Consider the following 17,148-nt stretch of genomic DNA (forward strand, 5'->3'; position numbering starts at 1 on the left):
GAGGTGGATTTCACTGCTGCCTCCAGACCCTCTGGAACAGAGAAGAGAGAGCACAGCTCTGGCCCCAGGCCAAGTGTAAAGGCTGTAGTCTCCCAGCCCTCAGGAGGTCTAAAAGACCTTGCTCTGGAGAGAGTAAACATGCTCCCAGCTAAATATAGTCTTCCCAGGCCTCATAACAACTTTCTAATTCTGTCCCAGCCAGCACTATCTGCCAGCCCAGATCACAGGCACACTTCTCTTCTCCCACCAGGAACTGCTACTGTAGGTTAGTGCAGTCACTGCAGCTAAAGAGTTAAAGGGTTTATTCCAAGATCAAGGAGGGGAGCCAAAGACGCAAACCCTCAATAGGGGAAGAACTGCAAGGCAGAAATGTTCTCTCTAATCTTGGGGTGGTCCCTTCCTCTTCCAAGCCTTTGAAGTTTCCCTTTCCAGCCTGCTTCTGTGACTGAGAGCAGAATGTTGGTGGGCAGACTGGGGGTACTTTGGGGATACAGCCTTCTGAGGCTGCACAAGAAGTATACACCCAAGAAACATTCATTCATAATACAGGAGCGAGCTGTTGGGCAGCAGGGGGCAGGCAGAATGGACAGTTGAGGCTCTCTTCTTGAGTGGGGACCACAGCCGCCCAAGGCTGTGAGGGGCTGGGGCACTCATACTATGCACCACTGTGCCGCGGGAGGTACCAAGGAACCTCAAGTGTCTCATTCAGTTGTTCAACCACCTGCTGACATAGGTAATGTCCTGATAATCTTACAGAAAAGGAAGTGGTGCTTGTAAACTCTCCCCCAAAGGTCATGTTCCTCCCACTACAACACCACTCAGCCTCATATTAATCCCACTGTCTCATCGTAGATGTGCCCACTAATTGCGTCACTCTGAGCAAGTTATGTAACTTCTCCAGCCTCTGTTTCTCCAACTGTTAAAATGTGGAGCTGGGCTCAGTGGCTCATGCTTGTAATCCCAACATTTTGGGAGGCCAATATGGGAGGATTGCCTAAGCCAGGAGTTCAAAACCAGCCTGGGCAAAATTAGCCAGGTGTGGTGGTGCATGCCTGTAGTCCCAGCTACCCAGGGGACTGAGGTGGGACGATGGCTTGAGCCCAGGAGTTCAAGGCTGCAGTGAGCCATGATCACACCACTGCACTCCAGCCCCAACAGAGCTGAGACCCTGTCTCAATAATAATAATATGGATGGCAGTGTCAACTATCTTCGTGGCTTGTTGCAAAAGTAAAAGAGATCATTCATGTAAAGCACTAATCACAGCACCTGGGACATAGTGACTGCCTGTGAGCAGCAACACGCCTGATGGCTGTAACAGCATCGCTATTGCTGTTGTGCTGTGTCATCCACCCATTGCCACCTGGACTGCAGCATTTTGATAATATTTCATAGATTGTCTTACTGTTTTACTTTCTTGTTAGATGATCCATTCATTCCAGAAGCATGTAAACACCTACCTGACTATTCTGAGTCTTAGAGAATCCAACAGTCCAGTAGGGAAGACAGAGAGGTAAATACGTAAATATTAAGTTATGTGCTGAATAGCTTGTTGATTGTATGAAGTTTGCTAGGCCTGCCCTAACACCACTTGCACACAGAGTGGGTGGCTTAAACACAAATTTATTTTCTCCCTTTTCTGGAGGCCAGAAGTCCAAGATCAAGGTGTCTGCAAGTTTAGTTTATTCTGCACATGGCTAGTTTCTCCTTGCCTTGGAGGCAGCTTTCTTCTCCCGCGTCTTCACATGGTCTTTCCTCTGTGTGGGAAGGTTTTGTCCTAATCTCTTCTTACAAGGACACCAGTCTTTTTGGATTAGGGCCCACCCTACTGACTTCATTTTAACTTAATTACCTCTTTAAAGACTACCTCCTATTATAGTCACATTCTGAGGTACTGAGAGTTAGAACCTCAACATATGATTTTCGGGGAGACACAGCTCAGCCCCTAACATTGATCGGTAAGTGCTGAATAGTTCCCATTTGCCCAAGCAGTTCCACACCCACTCTCTGCCGTCCTTCGCCCTGCTCTGTGCCTCGGGAGGCTGGCTTCTGTGGCCTGCATCCACCAGCTCCTTGCCCTCTGCTTCTGGCTGGATTCCAGTTGGTACTGCCAACGGGCTCCCTCCTGGAACACAAAGTTCTAGAACATAAGATCACAGCTCTCTCACCAGGTTCTAGCCACCGTCCCTCTCCTGCCCCTTCAAGCCTAGACATAGTTGGCAAGCTGTGCCCCTCTGTTATTAGCCATGGGGTCTAGGCCATCCCTTGTGGCTTCCCATCACTCTGCCCACATCTTTGTGACAATGCCTGTATTTAAATAGTGCGTGGAGGTCAGGTGTGGTGGCTCACGCCTGTAATCCCAACACTTTGGGAGGCCGAGGCAGGTGGATCACTTGAGGTCAGGAGTTCGAGACCAGCCTGGCCAACATGGCAAAACCTCGTCTCTACTAAAAATAAAATAAAAAATAAAAAAATTTAGGTGGGTGTCATGGCACACGCCTGTAATCCCACCTACCTGGGAGGCTGAGGCAGGAGAATCACTTGAACCCAGGAAGTGGAGTTTGCAGTGAGCTGAGATTGCACCACTGCACTCCACCCTGGGTAACAGAGCAAGACTCCGTCTCAAAAGTAAATAAATAAATAGTGCGTGGGAATTTGTCAGACAAAATGAGGAAGAGCATCATTCCCAATAGTGGAACAGCTTTGGTAAGTGAAACTCCCAGCATATTGATGAAATCATGAATGCTGCTACTCGCCTATGACAGACAGCTAAAATCAGGGAGCAATTAGCTTTAAAGGGAGGAAAGCAATACAGTGTATTCAATACACAGTTTAAGAATTATATCAGGCCAGCCGGGCGCGGTGGCTCACGCTTGTAATCCCAGCACTTTGGGAGGCCGAGGCGGGAGGATGACTTGAGGCCAGGAGTTTGAGACTAGCCTGGCCAGCATAGCAAGACCTTGTCTCTACAAAAAAAAAAAAAAAAAAAAAAAAAAGAAAAGAAAAGAAAAGAAGAGAAAGAAAAAAGTTAGCCAGTGCAGTGACACAAGCTGCTAGTGCTAGCTACTCTTGAGGCTGAGACAGGAGGATTGCTTGTGCCCAGGAGTTCGCGGCTGCAGTGAACTATGATCGTGCCACTGCACCCTAACCTGGGTGACAAAGTGAGACCTTTTCTCTAAAAAAAGAGAGAGAGGATTATATCAGGATCCGTTAAAAAAAAAAAAAGAATTGTAGGCTTCCTGAGTCTGAGGGCCAGGAGGATGAAGGGCAGGGAGGGCTATTAAAGGAGGAGGCAGCCAGGCGCGGCTGCTCGCACCTGTAATCCCAGCACTTTGGAAGGCCAGGGCGGGTGGATCATTTGAGGTCAGGAGTTCGAGACCAGACTGGCCAACATGATGAAACCCCATCTCTACTATAAATACAAAAATTAGCCAGGCATGGTGGTGGGCACCTGCAATCCTAGCTACTCGGGAGGCTGAGCCAAGAGAATTGCTTGAACCCAGGAGGTGGAGGTTGCAGTGAACCGAGATCGTGCCACTGCATTCCAGTCGGGGTGACAGACCAAGACTCCATCTCAAAAAAAAAAAAAAAAAAAAAGAGGCAGGCTTCCGGCTGTTGGGCTTGTGCCCCTCTCCCGGTCAAGAATCAGTTCAGGTGGAAAAGCTTTTCAGCCCCCAGCACACACTCAGTAAGATCGGGTGAGTGCCCAGACCTGCTCCCTCCCTTCCTGTGCTTATCTCCTTCAGGGCTCTGTCTGTGTTGTAACTCTGTTTATCTGTCTGAGTCTAGCTACAGGGGCCTTTTTGAGGGCAGGAACTAGGACTTTTAGCTCTGCCTCCCCACACCCGGCCTGGTGCTTGGCCCACAGCTCTCAGAGTTTGCCAGTGAACAGCATAGATAAATAAAGCCAAGTTAGGACAAATGAGGATGCTGTCATCTCAGCCTTCCCTTCACTGCCTGTCCATACCCAGCCCTCCCTCTCTCCCAGGCCCAGCTTTCCTTTGAGGCCTTCGCCAGATACACAGATAGGGAGAGAGCTGTGGGTGAATGGAAATAATCCCCTACCTCACCATTCACTGCACATCGTGAGCATTTCTGGTCTGGCCGTCCTCTGTGCCTCACTGACAGATAGTTCTCTTTTACAGTCCTCTGGGCCTCAGCTTCATTTGTAAAGTGGGGATAATCATAGCACCTAGCAGAGGGTTTGTAGTGAGGCACCAGTGGGTTAATACCTGCTAAGTGTTTAAAACAGTGCCCGGTATATGGTAACTACTCAATAAATACAAGTAATGGTAATTTCGGACTATGCTTTAGAGCAACAGTGTCCTTCAATTAAATCTCACCTGACGCTGGCTGCCATGACTCATGCCTGTAATCCAGCACTTTGGGAGGCCGAGGTGGAAGGATTGATTGAGCCCAGGAGTTTGACAGCAGCCTGGGCAATACAGAGAGACCTTGTCTCTATTAAAAATCAAGAAATTAGCCAGGCGTGGTAGGATGTGCCTGTAGTCCCAACTACTCAGGAGGCTGAGGTGGGAGGATCGCTTGAGCCCTGGAAGTCAAGGCTGCAGTGAGCTATGATTGTGGCACTGCACTCCAGCCTGGGTGACAGAGCTGAGACTCTCTCAAAAAAAAAAAAAAAACCTCACCTAACAACATACAAGCTACTCTTTTCCTTTCCTCTTGCCTTTCCTTTTTTTTTAGATGGAATCTTGCTGTGTCACCCAAGCTGGAGTGCAGCGGTTAGATGGAATCTCGCTCTGTCACCCAAGATGGAGTGCAGCAGCGGAATCTCGGCTCACTGCAACCTCCACCTCCTGGGTTCAAGTGATTCTCCTGCCTCAGCCTCTTGAGTAGCTGGGATTACAGGCACTCGCCCCCACGCCCAGCTAATTTTTGTATTTTTAGTAGAGACCAGGTTACACCAGGTTGGCCAGGCTGGTCTCGAATTCCTGACCTCAGGTGATCCACCCACCTCGGCCTCCCAAAGTGCTAGGATTTACAGGTGTGAGCAACCGCGCCCAGCCTACAAACTATTTTCATTTAGCTACCCACTCTTTTCTTCACCAAACCTGGGCTTGCCCCCAGGAAGAATCCAGTTCAGGAAGAGAACTAAGTGCTTTATGCCCTGGGAGGCCTATGTCACTGTGACCAGGGGAAAAAGGGCCAGCTGGGCCTGGAGCCAGAAGCTGGCCTTTTATTGTTGGAATTCAAGGCCAGTTGCAATCACTCTGTGGGGTTTTGCAGCCCACCAAACCCCTTGAAGGCATACATTTCAGGGCCAGTGTGGGCCCCTCTCTTCCTGGGGAAGCCACAGCAACTCGCTCTTTTAATATGCACATGAATTTGCTGCGGATCTTGGAAAATGCAGTGTGACTCAGTAGGTCTGGGTCTGCATTTCTAGCAACCTTCCAGGTTGATGCCAATGCTGCAGATCTGCAGTTGGGATAACCAACCCACCCAAGTATGCCCACGACTTTCCCAGTTTTGGCACTGAAAGTTCTGCATCCAAGAAAACCAGGACAGTTGGTCGCTGTATCCAAAGACCACACTTTGAATGGCAAGGTCAAAGCAAGGAAGCATCGCTGTTTGTACTGAGTTTCACGGTTCCTCCCACTGGAGTCCCTGGAATAATCCTCTTGTCCTGATAAAGAATTGTGACTCTTTACTCTCTAGAAAGAACACCTGACTCCAAGCCTCAGCTCTTCAGGGTAGACGCTGGTTTTGGGGGGCCTGAAGCTTATCTAATCTTAGTGGCTCTCTCAAGAAAAAATTTGGCCAGGCGCAGTGGCTCACAGCCTCTAATCCCAGCACTTTGGGAGGCCAAGATGGGTGGATCACCTGAGGTCAGGAGTTCGAGACCAGCCCGGCCAACATGGCGAAACCCTGTCTCTACTAAAAATACAAAAATTTAGCCGGGCGTGGTGGTGGGTGCCTGTAATACCAGCTACTCAGGACACTGAGGCAGGAGAATCACTTGAACCCGGAAGGCGGGGGTTGCAGTGAGCTGAAATCACGCTGTTGCACTCTAGCCTGGACAACAAGAGTGAAACTCCATCTCAAAAAAAAAAGAAAAAAGAAAAGAAAAAATTTAAAATATCTTTGTTTTGCAAATTTTAGAAAACATATAACCATGTGAACAGAGTAAATTTCCCTCTGTTTCTTTGGCCTAAGGCCAAACAGGTGCTCACATCTTCCTTTCGGGAAAATGGTGCTGGTTGTCTCAGTGGCCAGTGACTGCCACTTCGGCAAGATGACCGCCAGGTGGCAGTCGATTTACACAGCCCCCTTCACATGCCCGCCCTCTCCCGCCTGGCCACCTCCAGAAATTTCCAATTCTTCCTCCAGCTGGTGCAGCCCATTAATCCAACAGATTAATCTATGCTGTGATAATGGGCATAAGGAGTTCATGTGCTTCTCTCTCAATAGCATATTTGCCATTTAATGGAAATGCTAAGAGATTGTTTTTAAAACCAGATAAAGAATGCTAATGGAGGCGTTCCAGGCACTCTGTTGGATCACAGATCACTGTGGTGATGTTTTTGAGCAAGTGGGCCCTTTCTGTGCTCCACAGATTGCATCTGTGCAGAGGTGCTGCATCTTAACCCCATCCCCCTGCATCCCAACCCGACCCCAACATGCTTAGTGTTGAGGTATCATCTCGGGAGCTCAGCTGCCTGGGTTCATATGCAGGTACTACCACCTCTTACTGAGGGTAGATGTTGAGTAAGGACTTTAACATCTCTGTGTGAAACGCAAGTAGTAATACTGATTTCATATAATTGTTGTGAAGGATTCGGTAAAGTACCCTAGGAGAGTGTCTGGCACACAATAAACACTTGATAAAGAGCTACCATCTTCATCATACCACACCTTGCCTGCATCCTTCATTCTTCAGAGCAAATTCTCCTGTTTTCCCCCCAGACCCTATCTCCAACCAGTTGCTTCAAGAAAACAAAGGGAGGATTGAGAGCCCAGCATGGTAATAACCAGGCCAATTCTTGTGGGCACAGCGTTTTCCAGACCCATGATCGCCTTTCAAGTTGGGGCTGATCCCTGAGGACATCAAAGCATCATCAAGATAGGGAAGGGGCCCTGGCTGGACCAGACTTCAGATAGCCCAGCTCTGCATTTTTGCAGGGATAAATCTGCAAGTATCACTTTGTGGATACCAGGAGCTTAGCACTTGCAGATGAGCAAGCAGCATGAGGGTAGGTGGCTAAGGCAGTCATCTGGTCCAGCCTGTCCCTGCCCCCGGACCCATAGCCGTCTTTAACCAGGAGTCAGCGGCTCCAGCGGAGGCTTCATCTCCTGCACTCCTTGTTAGACCTGGTAAGCATTCTCCCTCTCTTTCTCTGATTACAGTCATCTCCAGTGTCAGCTACACTAACAGGTAAAATGGTGTAAGGGTCTCAAACTTGCTGCATATTAGAAGCACCTGGGATTTTACAATCTGATTCTCAGGCTAAATCCCAAACCAATTAAATCAGAATCTCTGGGAATGAGACCCACACATCAGAAATGATTCTAATGTACAGCAAGTTTGAGAACCAGTGTTCTAGAGCAGTGTTTCTCTAGCTTTAATGTGCATAGAAGTCACCTGAAGAGCTTGTTAAAATGCGAATTCTGATCCAGTGAGGCTGGGGCAGAGCCTGAGATTCTGTTTCTAACAAGCTCCCAGGTAATAATGAATGTTGCTGGTCCATAGACCGAGCTGTGAGTAGTCAGACTGTGGAATTGTGGTTCTCAAATTTGAGCATGTATCAGAATGATCTGAAGGGCTTGTTAAAATGCACGCCAGTTTCAGATTCAGATCTGGAATGGGGCCTGATAATATGCCTTCCTAACAAGCTCGCAGGGGATGGCGATGCTGCTGGTCCACAGAGCACACTTTGAGCAGCAGGGCTGTAGAGGAGGCAACACAAGTTTTGGAGTCAGGCAGCCCTCGGCCTCCTTTTCTGGCCTCATGACATTCTAGCTCTGTGACCTTGGATAAGTCACTTAACCTCTCTGAACTGTAATTATACTATCTGTAAAGCGATCATTATTGGGCAAGATCAAATGGGCTAAAACATCTAACACATTGCCAAGTGGGCTGGTCCTCAAGCTTGACAGCAAATTTAATTACTTAGGAGCTTTTTTTAAAAAAAACAAAACAAAAAACCCATGTTGATTTAATTGGTCTAGGGTACTGAACATCAGGACTTTTTTTCTTTAATAGAGATGAGGTCTTGCTCTGTCACCCAGGCTGGAGTGCGGTGGCTCAATTATAGCTCACTGTAATGTCAAATTCCTGACCTCAAACAATCCTCCCACTTTGGCCTCCCAAAGTGCTGGGATTACAGGCGTGAACCACAAGGGCTGGCCAGGATCTATTTTTTTAATTGAGACAGGGTCTTGCTTTGTCACCCAGGCTGGAGTGCAGTGGCATGATCACAGCTCACTGCAGCCTCGACCTCCTGGGCTCAAGCGATCCTCCCACCTCAGCCTCCCTTGTAGCTTGGATTACATGTGTGCCACCAACCCAGCTATTTTTTTTTTTTTTTTTTTTTGGTAGAGATGCGGGGGGTTGGGGGATGGGTCTCACTTCGTTGCCCAGGCTGGTCTTGAACTCCTGGGCTCAAGCGATCCTGCTGCCTCGACCTGTCAAAGTGCTGGGATTATAAGTGTGAGCCACCGAGCCTGGTCTTGGCCAGGATTTTTTTAAAGCTACTCAAGTAATTCTGTGCAGCCAGTGCTAGGTACTGGCCTGGTACCATGGTTCCCAAACTGTGGTGTGCATCAGAATCACAGGTTGCTGGGCTGTACCTCCAGAGTTTCTGACTCAGTAGGTCTCGGATGGGACTAAGAATTGGCATTTGGAGCCGGGCGCGGTGGCTCACGCTTGTAATCCCAGCACTTTGGGAGGCCGAGGCGGGCGGATCACGAGGTCAGGATATCGAGACCACGGTGAAACCCCGTCTCTACTAAAAATACAAAAAATTAGCCGGGCGTGGTGGCGGGCGCCTGTAGTCCCAGCTACTCGGAGAGGCTGAGGCAGGAGAATGGCGTGAACCCGGGAGGCGGAGCTTGCAGCGAGCCGAGATCGCGCCACTGCACTCCAGCCTGGGCGACAGAGCGAGACTCCGTCTCAAAAAAAAAAAAAAAAGAATTGGCATTTGGAACAGCTTCCCAGGCAATGAATACCATGCAGAGAACCAGGGCTGCAGGATAATCCTGGTTTGCTCAGGACAGCTCATGTGGAGCGTCACCCTGTCCCAGGTGTGCCACTTTACAAGCCCCCCTGGGTCTGACTGGGAGTGGGGCCAGACCCTGATGGGTGGGGAGGCCCCTGCAGGGAGTGCAGGAGGCACAGGAGTTGTCAGGGAAGACAGACGGTGAGGTCACTGAGCTGAAACATGGCATCAGGGGCAAGACAGGCAGCCTTGGCAACAGTGACCCGGAGCCCAGGAGCAAGATGTGTGGTTGGAAGCCCTAGGAGGCCCTTGGCTCAACACAACGAAAAACTTCGACCTTGAGAACTGCCCTGTCTGGAAACCAGCTTCCTCTTCTGGCAGCGAGGGCCCTGTCCCTGTGGCGGAGGGCGGGGGAAGGGTGTGGGTGGGGGGAGAGGTAGTCCGGCTGAGCTGGAGGAGGAGGAGGAAGGAGAGATGTATCAACTGGGGCGATCTCTGAGTTCCCTTTGAAGTCTGAAATTGTACTTCCCTGCAACCTCCAGTCTGCCTTTAATCCAGAAGCTGTTTATTTAGGGAGGTGGCCGTCTGAGCTTTCGCAACAGACTGGCTTTCCCCACGGTGTTTCCCTTGCCTATCAGCAAGCGGTTTACCGTCCTGGGCCAAACAGGAAGGCGACAGCGCTAGACACAGCCGGCAGGTCCGCAAGGTTGCGGTGCAGCGGTGCCGCAGGTGTCACCTCGAGAGTGCAGTCGGAGAGCGCTGCGGGTGAATGGGCCAGGCTAGGCAGGGGTACCCTAGGGATGCGACGCGGGGCTCCTGGGAACAAACCCTGCCCCAGGCCGGGAGGGAGGAGGGAGCAGAAGGGTCCGTCCCACGCCGCTGGCCACATCAGAGCACCAAGAGAACACCAACTCTTTATTACAGAAATTCCTATGAAACAGCTCCAAGAAAAAACCCACACATAGGAGAAAAAAAGATAACAAAGCAACACTCACAGACGTGGGGCTGGGGCTTCCCCGACAGTGCGCCCGGTCCTGGCGCGGGGAAGGCTCAGAGACCCGTCGGCAACTCGAGCTGGGGGACCGAGGCACTCCTCGGAGACCTCCCCCTCCCTCCAGGGCCCCAGGCCTGGCGCGGGGAGCAGCGGAGGGGGCGGCCGCTCCTTGGCAGGGCCCCCGAGCCAGCGTCCCAGCCCCGCGCGCGTTTCCAAACTTGGTCACGCTCGGCGGCGGCGGCGGCGGCGCGTCCCGGCCCTCCCCAGCGAGGAGAAGCTCGGCGTTGGGAGTCCGGGCAGGGTGGGCGGGACGAGGTGCGATCGCCGGCTCGCCTTCGCTACGCCCTTGTGATCTTGGGGCCACTGAGGCCACCAGGGCCCGGCCAAGGCTCGGATGCCACTCGCAACCTCCCAAAGCCGTGCCGAAGCCTCGTGCCTGCCCAGGCTTCCCGGCTCTCCGGAAGGTCTGCACGCTCCCATGTCCAGGGCGGGGCCGCGGGCTGGGCAGCCTCCCTCCCCGTGGCAGTGATCAGTGCCATGTAAGCGTTCCTAGAATCAGAGTTCTCCTGAGATCACCCCCTCTTCTCAGGGGCACCCAGCAAGCCCTTCTGCCCTAGGCGCTCCCACCCAGGCTGGCGGCCTTTCTGCCTTGCTCTTCAGCCCTGCACCTGCTCAAAGGGGTCACTCCAGGGCCCACCGCTGCCCACCCTCGGACAGCAGGGCTTCCAGTCCAGCTGGGGGAGTCAGAGCCCCTGTGAGCCCTCACTGTGGTGTGACCCCAAAACTGGCTTTTGTCTGCTGCCAAATTAAAGACTCTGCCTCCCCAAAGTCCTCCAGCTCCGGGGTGGCCACCCTCCCCATCCCTGCTGGGTGATGAGGAGTTGCTGGGAGTGAGCCCATCCCTAACAGCAGCAGCCTGATGAGGCCAGACGGGGCAGCCGGCAGATGCTCTTTGCAGTAGCCCATAGCTCCTCAGACTGCCTGGAGGACTGGCCAGGGACCTCCCACCCAGGCTGGGTGCAGGGCTTGTGTGCTGAGCCAGCAGCCCCAGGGGAAGGCTGAGATACAGGAGGCCATGGAAGGGAAGGGCACAAATGCCCAGAGGGAGCTGAGGAAGGGGGACCAGAAGGGAGCTGAGGAAGTGGGGTCAGGCAGAGTCTGCGACAGGAGAAATAAGGAACGGAGGGAGGCAGGGACTCCACCTTCAGGCCAAAGAGCCTCGGGTGGGGTCATCTTGCCCTTTTCCATATTCCAACTTTCATCTGCTTTCTGGAATTTTTTTTTTTTTTTAAAGGGAGGTTGGTTCCTGCATTTCCACTCTTTGACCATAGGAACGCCTGGCTACAAAAGGGGCTGTAACTGGCTGCTGCCTATAGGGGCCTCGGGTCCTTCCTCCAATTGCAAGGCAGCAACTCCGAAGTTCTAAGTCCCATGGAAAGTGGCAGTGGTTGGGCTGGACTGTGGCTGGAGGATCACTGGGCCTCGGTTCTCAGGCGCCATCTGTCCGGCTGCAGCTGGGCCCTTCAGCTGGGGCCAGTGTTGCTTTCCAGCTGCCCCCACCGGGTCAGATCATCTCTGGCAAGGAAGAGCTGCTGGCATCTGGTAGGGGAAAAAAGGGGATGGGAGGAGTCTTTTTCAAGGGAACCCAGTGGTCTTTCCTGGTCACTGGTTCCTGGAGAGACAGTTTTGGGAGAAGGTACCAAAGACCTAAGCCGTCTCCTTTCTCCAGGGACTCGAGGTCAGCCGTAGAACTCTGCTTGGGTCATCCCCCCATTCAAATTCCTAAAACCATTCCAGCTTGCCCAGCCGCAGGGACTCTGGCAGCAAGAGATGGAGTGGAGGAATGGAATCCCGGGGGGAAGCAGCTGTAGGGGAGGGCTTCAAGGTGGGAGGGTACCTGGCCCATTCTAATATGTCATAGCTCAGGGGAGCTAGGCCACAGAGACCTGTAGGTGGAGAAAAGTAAACTGGGGGCAGAACTTGGTAGGAGTCAGACACCAGGCTGAAGAATTCCTAAGACTTTACTCAGAAGACTCATTCAGGCCGGGCGCTGTGGCTCACGCCTGTAATCTCAGCACTCTGGGAGGCCGAGGCGGGCCGAGGGCGGGGGTTCAAGACCAGCCTAACCAGCATGGTGAAACCCTGTCTCTACTAAAAATACAAAAATTAGCCGGGCGGGGTGGCACGTGCCTGTAATCCCAGCTACTCGGGAGGCTGAGGCAGGAGAATGGCTTGAACTTGGTAGGGGGAGGTTGCAGTGAGCAGAGATTGCACCACTGCACTCCAGCCTGGGCAACAGAGTGAGACTCCATCTCAAAAAAAAAAAAAAGAAAAAGAAAAAAAGATTCATTCAAAGAGCACAGGAGAAATGGAACTAAAGTGGTGTTTTGGTGGTGGGATAATCAGAGTAGGTAGGGGCAGTGAAGAGAACAGGGCTGTGACCTAGGTGATGAGCATCTATCAGGGTGGTAATGGAAGGAACAGAAAAGAGAATGAAAGGGGGCAGTCAGGAGGAGAGACTGAGTTGCCATCCAAGGCTGAAAAGAAAATCGTGGGTGCAGCTGGGGACACGAAGCCGCTCTGGAAGCCTAACTGCGATGGAGATTCAGATGTAGGAGCCAGATGCGCAGAAGTGTTGCTGGTGCTATAAAAGAGGGCGGAGGCACTGCTCCCTCCCAGCCACAGGGTTTCTGGCTATTAGACAATGAGTAGGAATAGAATGGGACTAGTCCTGGAGTCAGAACCCCACCGGCCACCCAGAGTCTCCCGGGCTCACTCAGCATCCACTTGGGTCTTTTGCTGCCTTTCTGAAGCCCCTGCTCCCTGTCCTGCAACTTGGTTAATCCCCAGTCACCTTGCCTGCTCAGTCCCCTTTGAGTCATTCTGATCCATCTCAGCAGCCCTGGTATCTCTAGTTAATTCAGGATCAAGGACAAGAGGCTCCTGCTTAAAACTCCCAGCTGCACATCTGCTGAGCCCTAAGCTCCCAGCCTGCTGCTTATGAGTCAGTTCCACAGGACTGTCTCCCTTCAAGCTGGGATCAGCTCAGCTCCCCATCCCTCTGCTCCTCCACCCCCAACTCCACTGCATGATGCAAGGTCTATTCCAGGCAAGAGCCTTTCTCCGAGGCGGGCAGTTTGTGTACGTGTGGGGCAGGGGGCACTGACGGATGAGGGGCCACTGTTCGCACACAGGCACCAGGTCATCGTTCCCAGCTGTGGCTCAACCCAGTAGTCTGTGCATCCCAGGAGCACTGCTGCCCCCTCACCCCCATCCAACCCTCCTTCAGCCATTAGAGCTTCGGAGCAGAAGGGCCTGGCCCTCTTTACAGGCAATTCTTACTTCCCACCATCTTGTACCCAAAGCTAGAAATTCCTCTTCCTCCAACACCTAGCGCAGGGCCCAACAGAAGGCAGATATTCTCCAGCTATATCATGAATGAATGAGTCAACTCCCCAGATTAATCCTGCCCTCCTTTTTTTCCATGCATTTGCTAAAATCAGTAAGTCCTCAGCTTTGCTAGTTTGTTCTACCTGGGCATTTCTCCTTACAAGGAAAAATAGGCATTTTTCCTTACAAGACCATAAGCTTCCCCAGGACACAGACCAAGACTTATTAGTCTCTGAGTCCCACCATGGGGCATTTTGGGGTCCTTTTCTTTTTCTTCTTTTTTTTTTTTTTTGGAGACAGGGTCTCACTCTGTCACCCAAGCTGGAGTACAGTGGCATAATCACAGCTCACTGCAGCCTCAACCTCCTGGGCTCAAGTGATCCTCCCACCTCAGCCTCCTGAGTAGCTGGGACTACAAGCACATGCCAATGTGCCCAGCTAATTTTTGGTACTTTTTTGGTAGAGATGGGGGGGTCTCATTTTGTTATCCAGGCTGGTCTTGAACTCTTGGGCTCAAGCAATCCACTCGCCTCGGCCTCTCAAAGTGCTGGGATTACAGGCGTGAGCCACCGCACCTGGCCATGTGTCCTTGACTAGCCTACACTCGAGGCATGGGTTGAGAGTTCAGCCAGCCTATGTTACTTGATCACAGCTGAGGGCTCTGAAGCCCAGCAGTGGCTGGATTGAAAGACCCCAGAGCTGCTAAATGGAGTGGATATGGAGGTGGGGGCAGAAGCGGCCCCGCCAGCCTGCTGAGGGGGCCCAGGCCCCCTCCCACAATCTGTTTTTTCACCCTCCTCCCAAACTCCAAATATGCAAAAGCAAAGTTGGGTGTGAGCACCCCCATGCCTCTAGGTTTTCTTCCCCAGAAGGCAAAGTTACCTGGGACAGGAGAGGGAAAGCCAAAGTCGTTTCCGACAGCCACGCTGCTGGATTTAGATTTCTGGGATTCGTATTTCAATCGATCTGGAAAAGGACCATATTCACAGGTCAGGGAGGTTAGCTCCTGGGCTCCCAGGGGCAGGCTGGGCTGGGACATGGTAGTTTGCTAGAGGCTAAGTCCCTAGAATCACACATGAGCACACACGGGCACCCAAAATATGAGTGCACACAACATCTACTGGGCTGGGACATGGTAGTTTGCTAGAGGCTAAGTCCCTAGAATCACACATGAGCACACACAGGCACCCAAAATATGAGTGCACACAACATCTACCAGCTCTCAAAGAACCAGCAGTAAAAGAAACTACCGCCTGACAGCCATCTCAAATGTCAGAATTAAAAGGACTCAGAGAGACTGTAGAGTCCAAACCCCCTCATTTAAAAAGAAAGGCACGGCCAGGGATGGTGGCTCATGCCTGTAATTCCAGCGCACTGGAAGGCTAAGGCAGGCAGATCACCTGAGGTCAGGAGTTCGAGACCCGCCTGGCCAACATGGTGAAACCCCGTCTCTACTAAAAATATCAAAAATCAGCCAGGTGCGGTAGCGTGTGCCTATAGTCCCAGCTACTTGAAAGACTGAGGCAGGAGAAACACTTGAACCTGGGAGGCGGAGGTTGCAGTGAGCCGAGATTGAGCCACTGCACTTCAACCTGGGTGACAAGAGCGAAAATAAAAATAAAAAATAAAAAATAAACGGAAAGGCCTTGAGGCTTCCAGCACCTTTGCTGCAGAGCTGGGGCTCACCTTGGGCCTCAGCCCAGCCTTCTCCCTCCACAACTTGCTCCTCCCCCACCAACACATCATCGGTTACACACACAAGCTCTCATGCTGTGGCCGTCACAGGGACAGAGCTCCGCAGCCCTCTCATCTCCTCTACCCCAAACGCACTCCCACCCTGCAGGGAAAAGGCAACCAGGCTGGGGAGCAGGGTCTCCCACCCAGAGACAACCCAAATACCTGCAAAGTTCCAGAGCCCCCGCTCTAAGGTCTTCCACTCAAGAGCCTCCCCCGCCCTGGCATTCATGAACCCAGTCGTTCTGTTTCCAGAGCTCGACACATCACGCCTGCCTTGCGGCTGGGGCTCTGTGAGGAGGGGCAGTGCTCTTCTCCCTGCTGCCTTGTGCCAAGGCCAGTGCCTGGCACAGAGCAGGTGTGCAAAGGGAAGAAGGCCTAAGAGTGCACACCCTTCTTCCTCTGAGTCCCGAGGGAGAAAGGGGTGGGCTAGTGACCCAGGTCCCCATAGGCAGAATTCTGAGGCTCCCACAGGATAACTTGGTGGGAGTCATGCCTCAGTAGGACAGAAAGCAGCTGGCCCCCTCAGCCCCCAGCTCAGTGTCTTCCCGAGCCCGAAGGCTAAAGCCAGCATCGCCTTCCTTCTTCAGCCAGGGAGAAGTGGCTGCAGGCACTGCCCACCTCTCTCCAGAGCGAGGAGGAAGTCGCGGTTCCGTTGCAGCTCCTTCATGAACTCCTCATTCTGCAGGAAAAGCGCGATCCTCTCGTCCTCCAGGTACTGCTTCCAGCGACTCTCCTGGTCTCGGGGCCCTGGCCCAGCCATGGCAGGTGGACCTCCCTCTCCACTCCCAGGCTTGGGGCCACCAGCGTTACCCTGAGGAGGGGAGCGAGCATGTCGAATGTGTACACACAAGGGTACATGTTGCACAAACGTCCACATCCCTCTGGTTGCACACACGCTCTGTCCAACATCCTCCAGCCCTCACCTGAGGCTCACACCTCCTAATGGAACCTGGTTGCGAGCCAAAATCCAGCGGACAGGTCAGAGCCATTGCTGCAGGGGACACAGCAGTAGCCTAAAAACTATTTTTCCTCCACGCCACGGACCACCTCATACCTTCATCTACAACCTGAACAGTCCTGAAAAGAAATCTGCAAACTGTGGAACAGCCTATAGGTCAATTCCCAAACTCAACCCTCTCCCTGCACCAGCAGCCTCAGGGTGGACCTGCCCCGCTGTGGGGCACCTTGGGGCATGCCAACATCCAGCAAGAAGCAGCCTCTGGCCCTTTCCCAAGGGAGGAAGGGGGTGCTCTGGCCCTCCACCATTGGCCACCCCATGCCCGCCTCTCTCCAGCCTGAGGTGACTGCTGCAGCAGACAGCCTCCTCAGGCTGTCACCTTCCCTGGACAGGACAGGAAACCTCCAGGCCCAGGCAGGAAGTGAGACTTTCAGTTCAGCATTCCTGCCCTACGAACCCAGGGCAACAGAAATAGCTCAGCCTGGGTTTAAACATCAGGAAGTAAAACTGGCTGGCACAAATTGTGTGGGCAAAGAGAGATGCTGGACAAGCAGGTGGGAGTGGAAGGCGGGGGCGGCCCCCGTTACCTGTATGCTGTCCAGCTGCTGGGGCAGGATGCGGAGAAAGTCATCCAGGAGGTTGCCCAGCAGTGGTGGGTTCTAGTTCCGATAGCGTCTCTGGCTTGTAGGGCCTCCAGAGCCCAGCGCATTGGTCCTAGGGGATGGGAGGTGACAGGGAAGAGGGAGTCATTAAGCCCAACCCCAGGTCTCCTGGCCCCATCACACCAGGTCCTCAGGCAGGTCGGATCCTGCTCAGAGATTCCCATGGCCTCCACTGCCTCCAGAGCAAAGGCCCGTCACTCTGTCTCATCACTGAAGATGTCTCCACCAGCCTC

At 52.6% G+C, this 17,148-nt stretch overlaps 1 protein-coding gene across 1 annotated transcript; it reads right to left on the reverse strand.

The window, feature by feature from the left end:
- Nucleotides 1–10,403: 10,403 nt before the first annotated feature.
- Nucleotides 10,404–16,939, reverse strand: LOC116464432 (CUE domain-containing protein 1-like). Its single transcript, XM_032147685.2, has 4 exons — nucleotides 16,841–16,939; nucleotides 15,914–16,106; nucleotides 14,441–14,524; nucleotides 10,404–11,767 (listed from the first exon to the last, which is right to left on the reverse strand). The coding sequence occupies exons 2-4, from the start codon at nucleotides 16,053–16,055 to the stop codon at nucleotides 11,733–11,735; spliced, it is 261 nt and encodes an 86-aa protein (XP_032003576.1). The 5' UTR covers nucleotides 16,056–16,106; nucleotides 16,841–16,939; the 3' UTR covers nucleotides 10,404–11,732.
- Between the last annotated feature and the right edge of the window lie 209 nt (nucleotides 16,940–17,148).

Source organism: Hylobates moloch, unplaced genomic scaffold (assembly GCF_009828535.3).
Source record: "Hylobates moloch isolate HMO894 unplaced genomic scaffold, HMol_V3 SCAFFOLD_660, whole genome shotgun sequence".
Taxonomy (NCBI): Eukaryota; Metazoa; Chordata; class Mammalia; order Primates; family Hylobatidae; genus Hylobates; species Hylobates moloch.

Coding starts and splice junctions, on each gene's coding strand:
- LOC116464432 (XM_032147685.2), bottom strand. CDS start 16,055: ATGGCTGGGCCAGGGCCCCGAGACCAGGAGAGTCGCTGGAAGCAGTAC. Junction 14,525..15,913: donor CCTCCTCGCTCTGGAGAGAG/GTGGGCAGTGCC, acceptor GTCCTTTTCCAG/ATCGATTGAAATACGAATCC. Junction 11,768..14,440: donor CTTTCCCTCTCCTGTCCCAG/GTAACTTTGCCT, acceptor TTCCCCTACCAG/ATGCCAGCAGCTCTTCCTTG.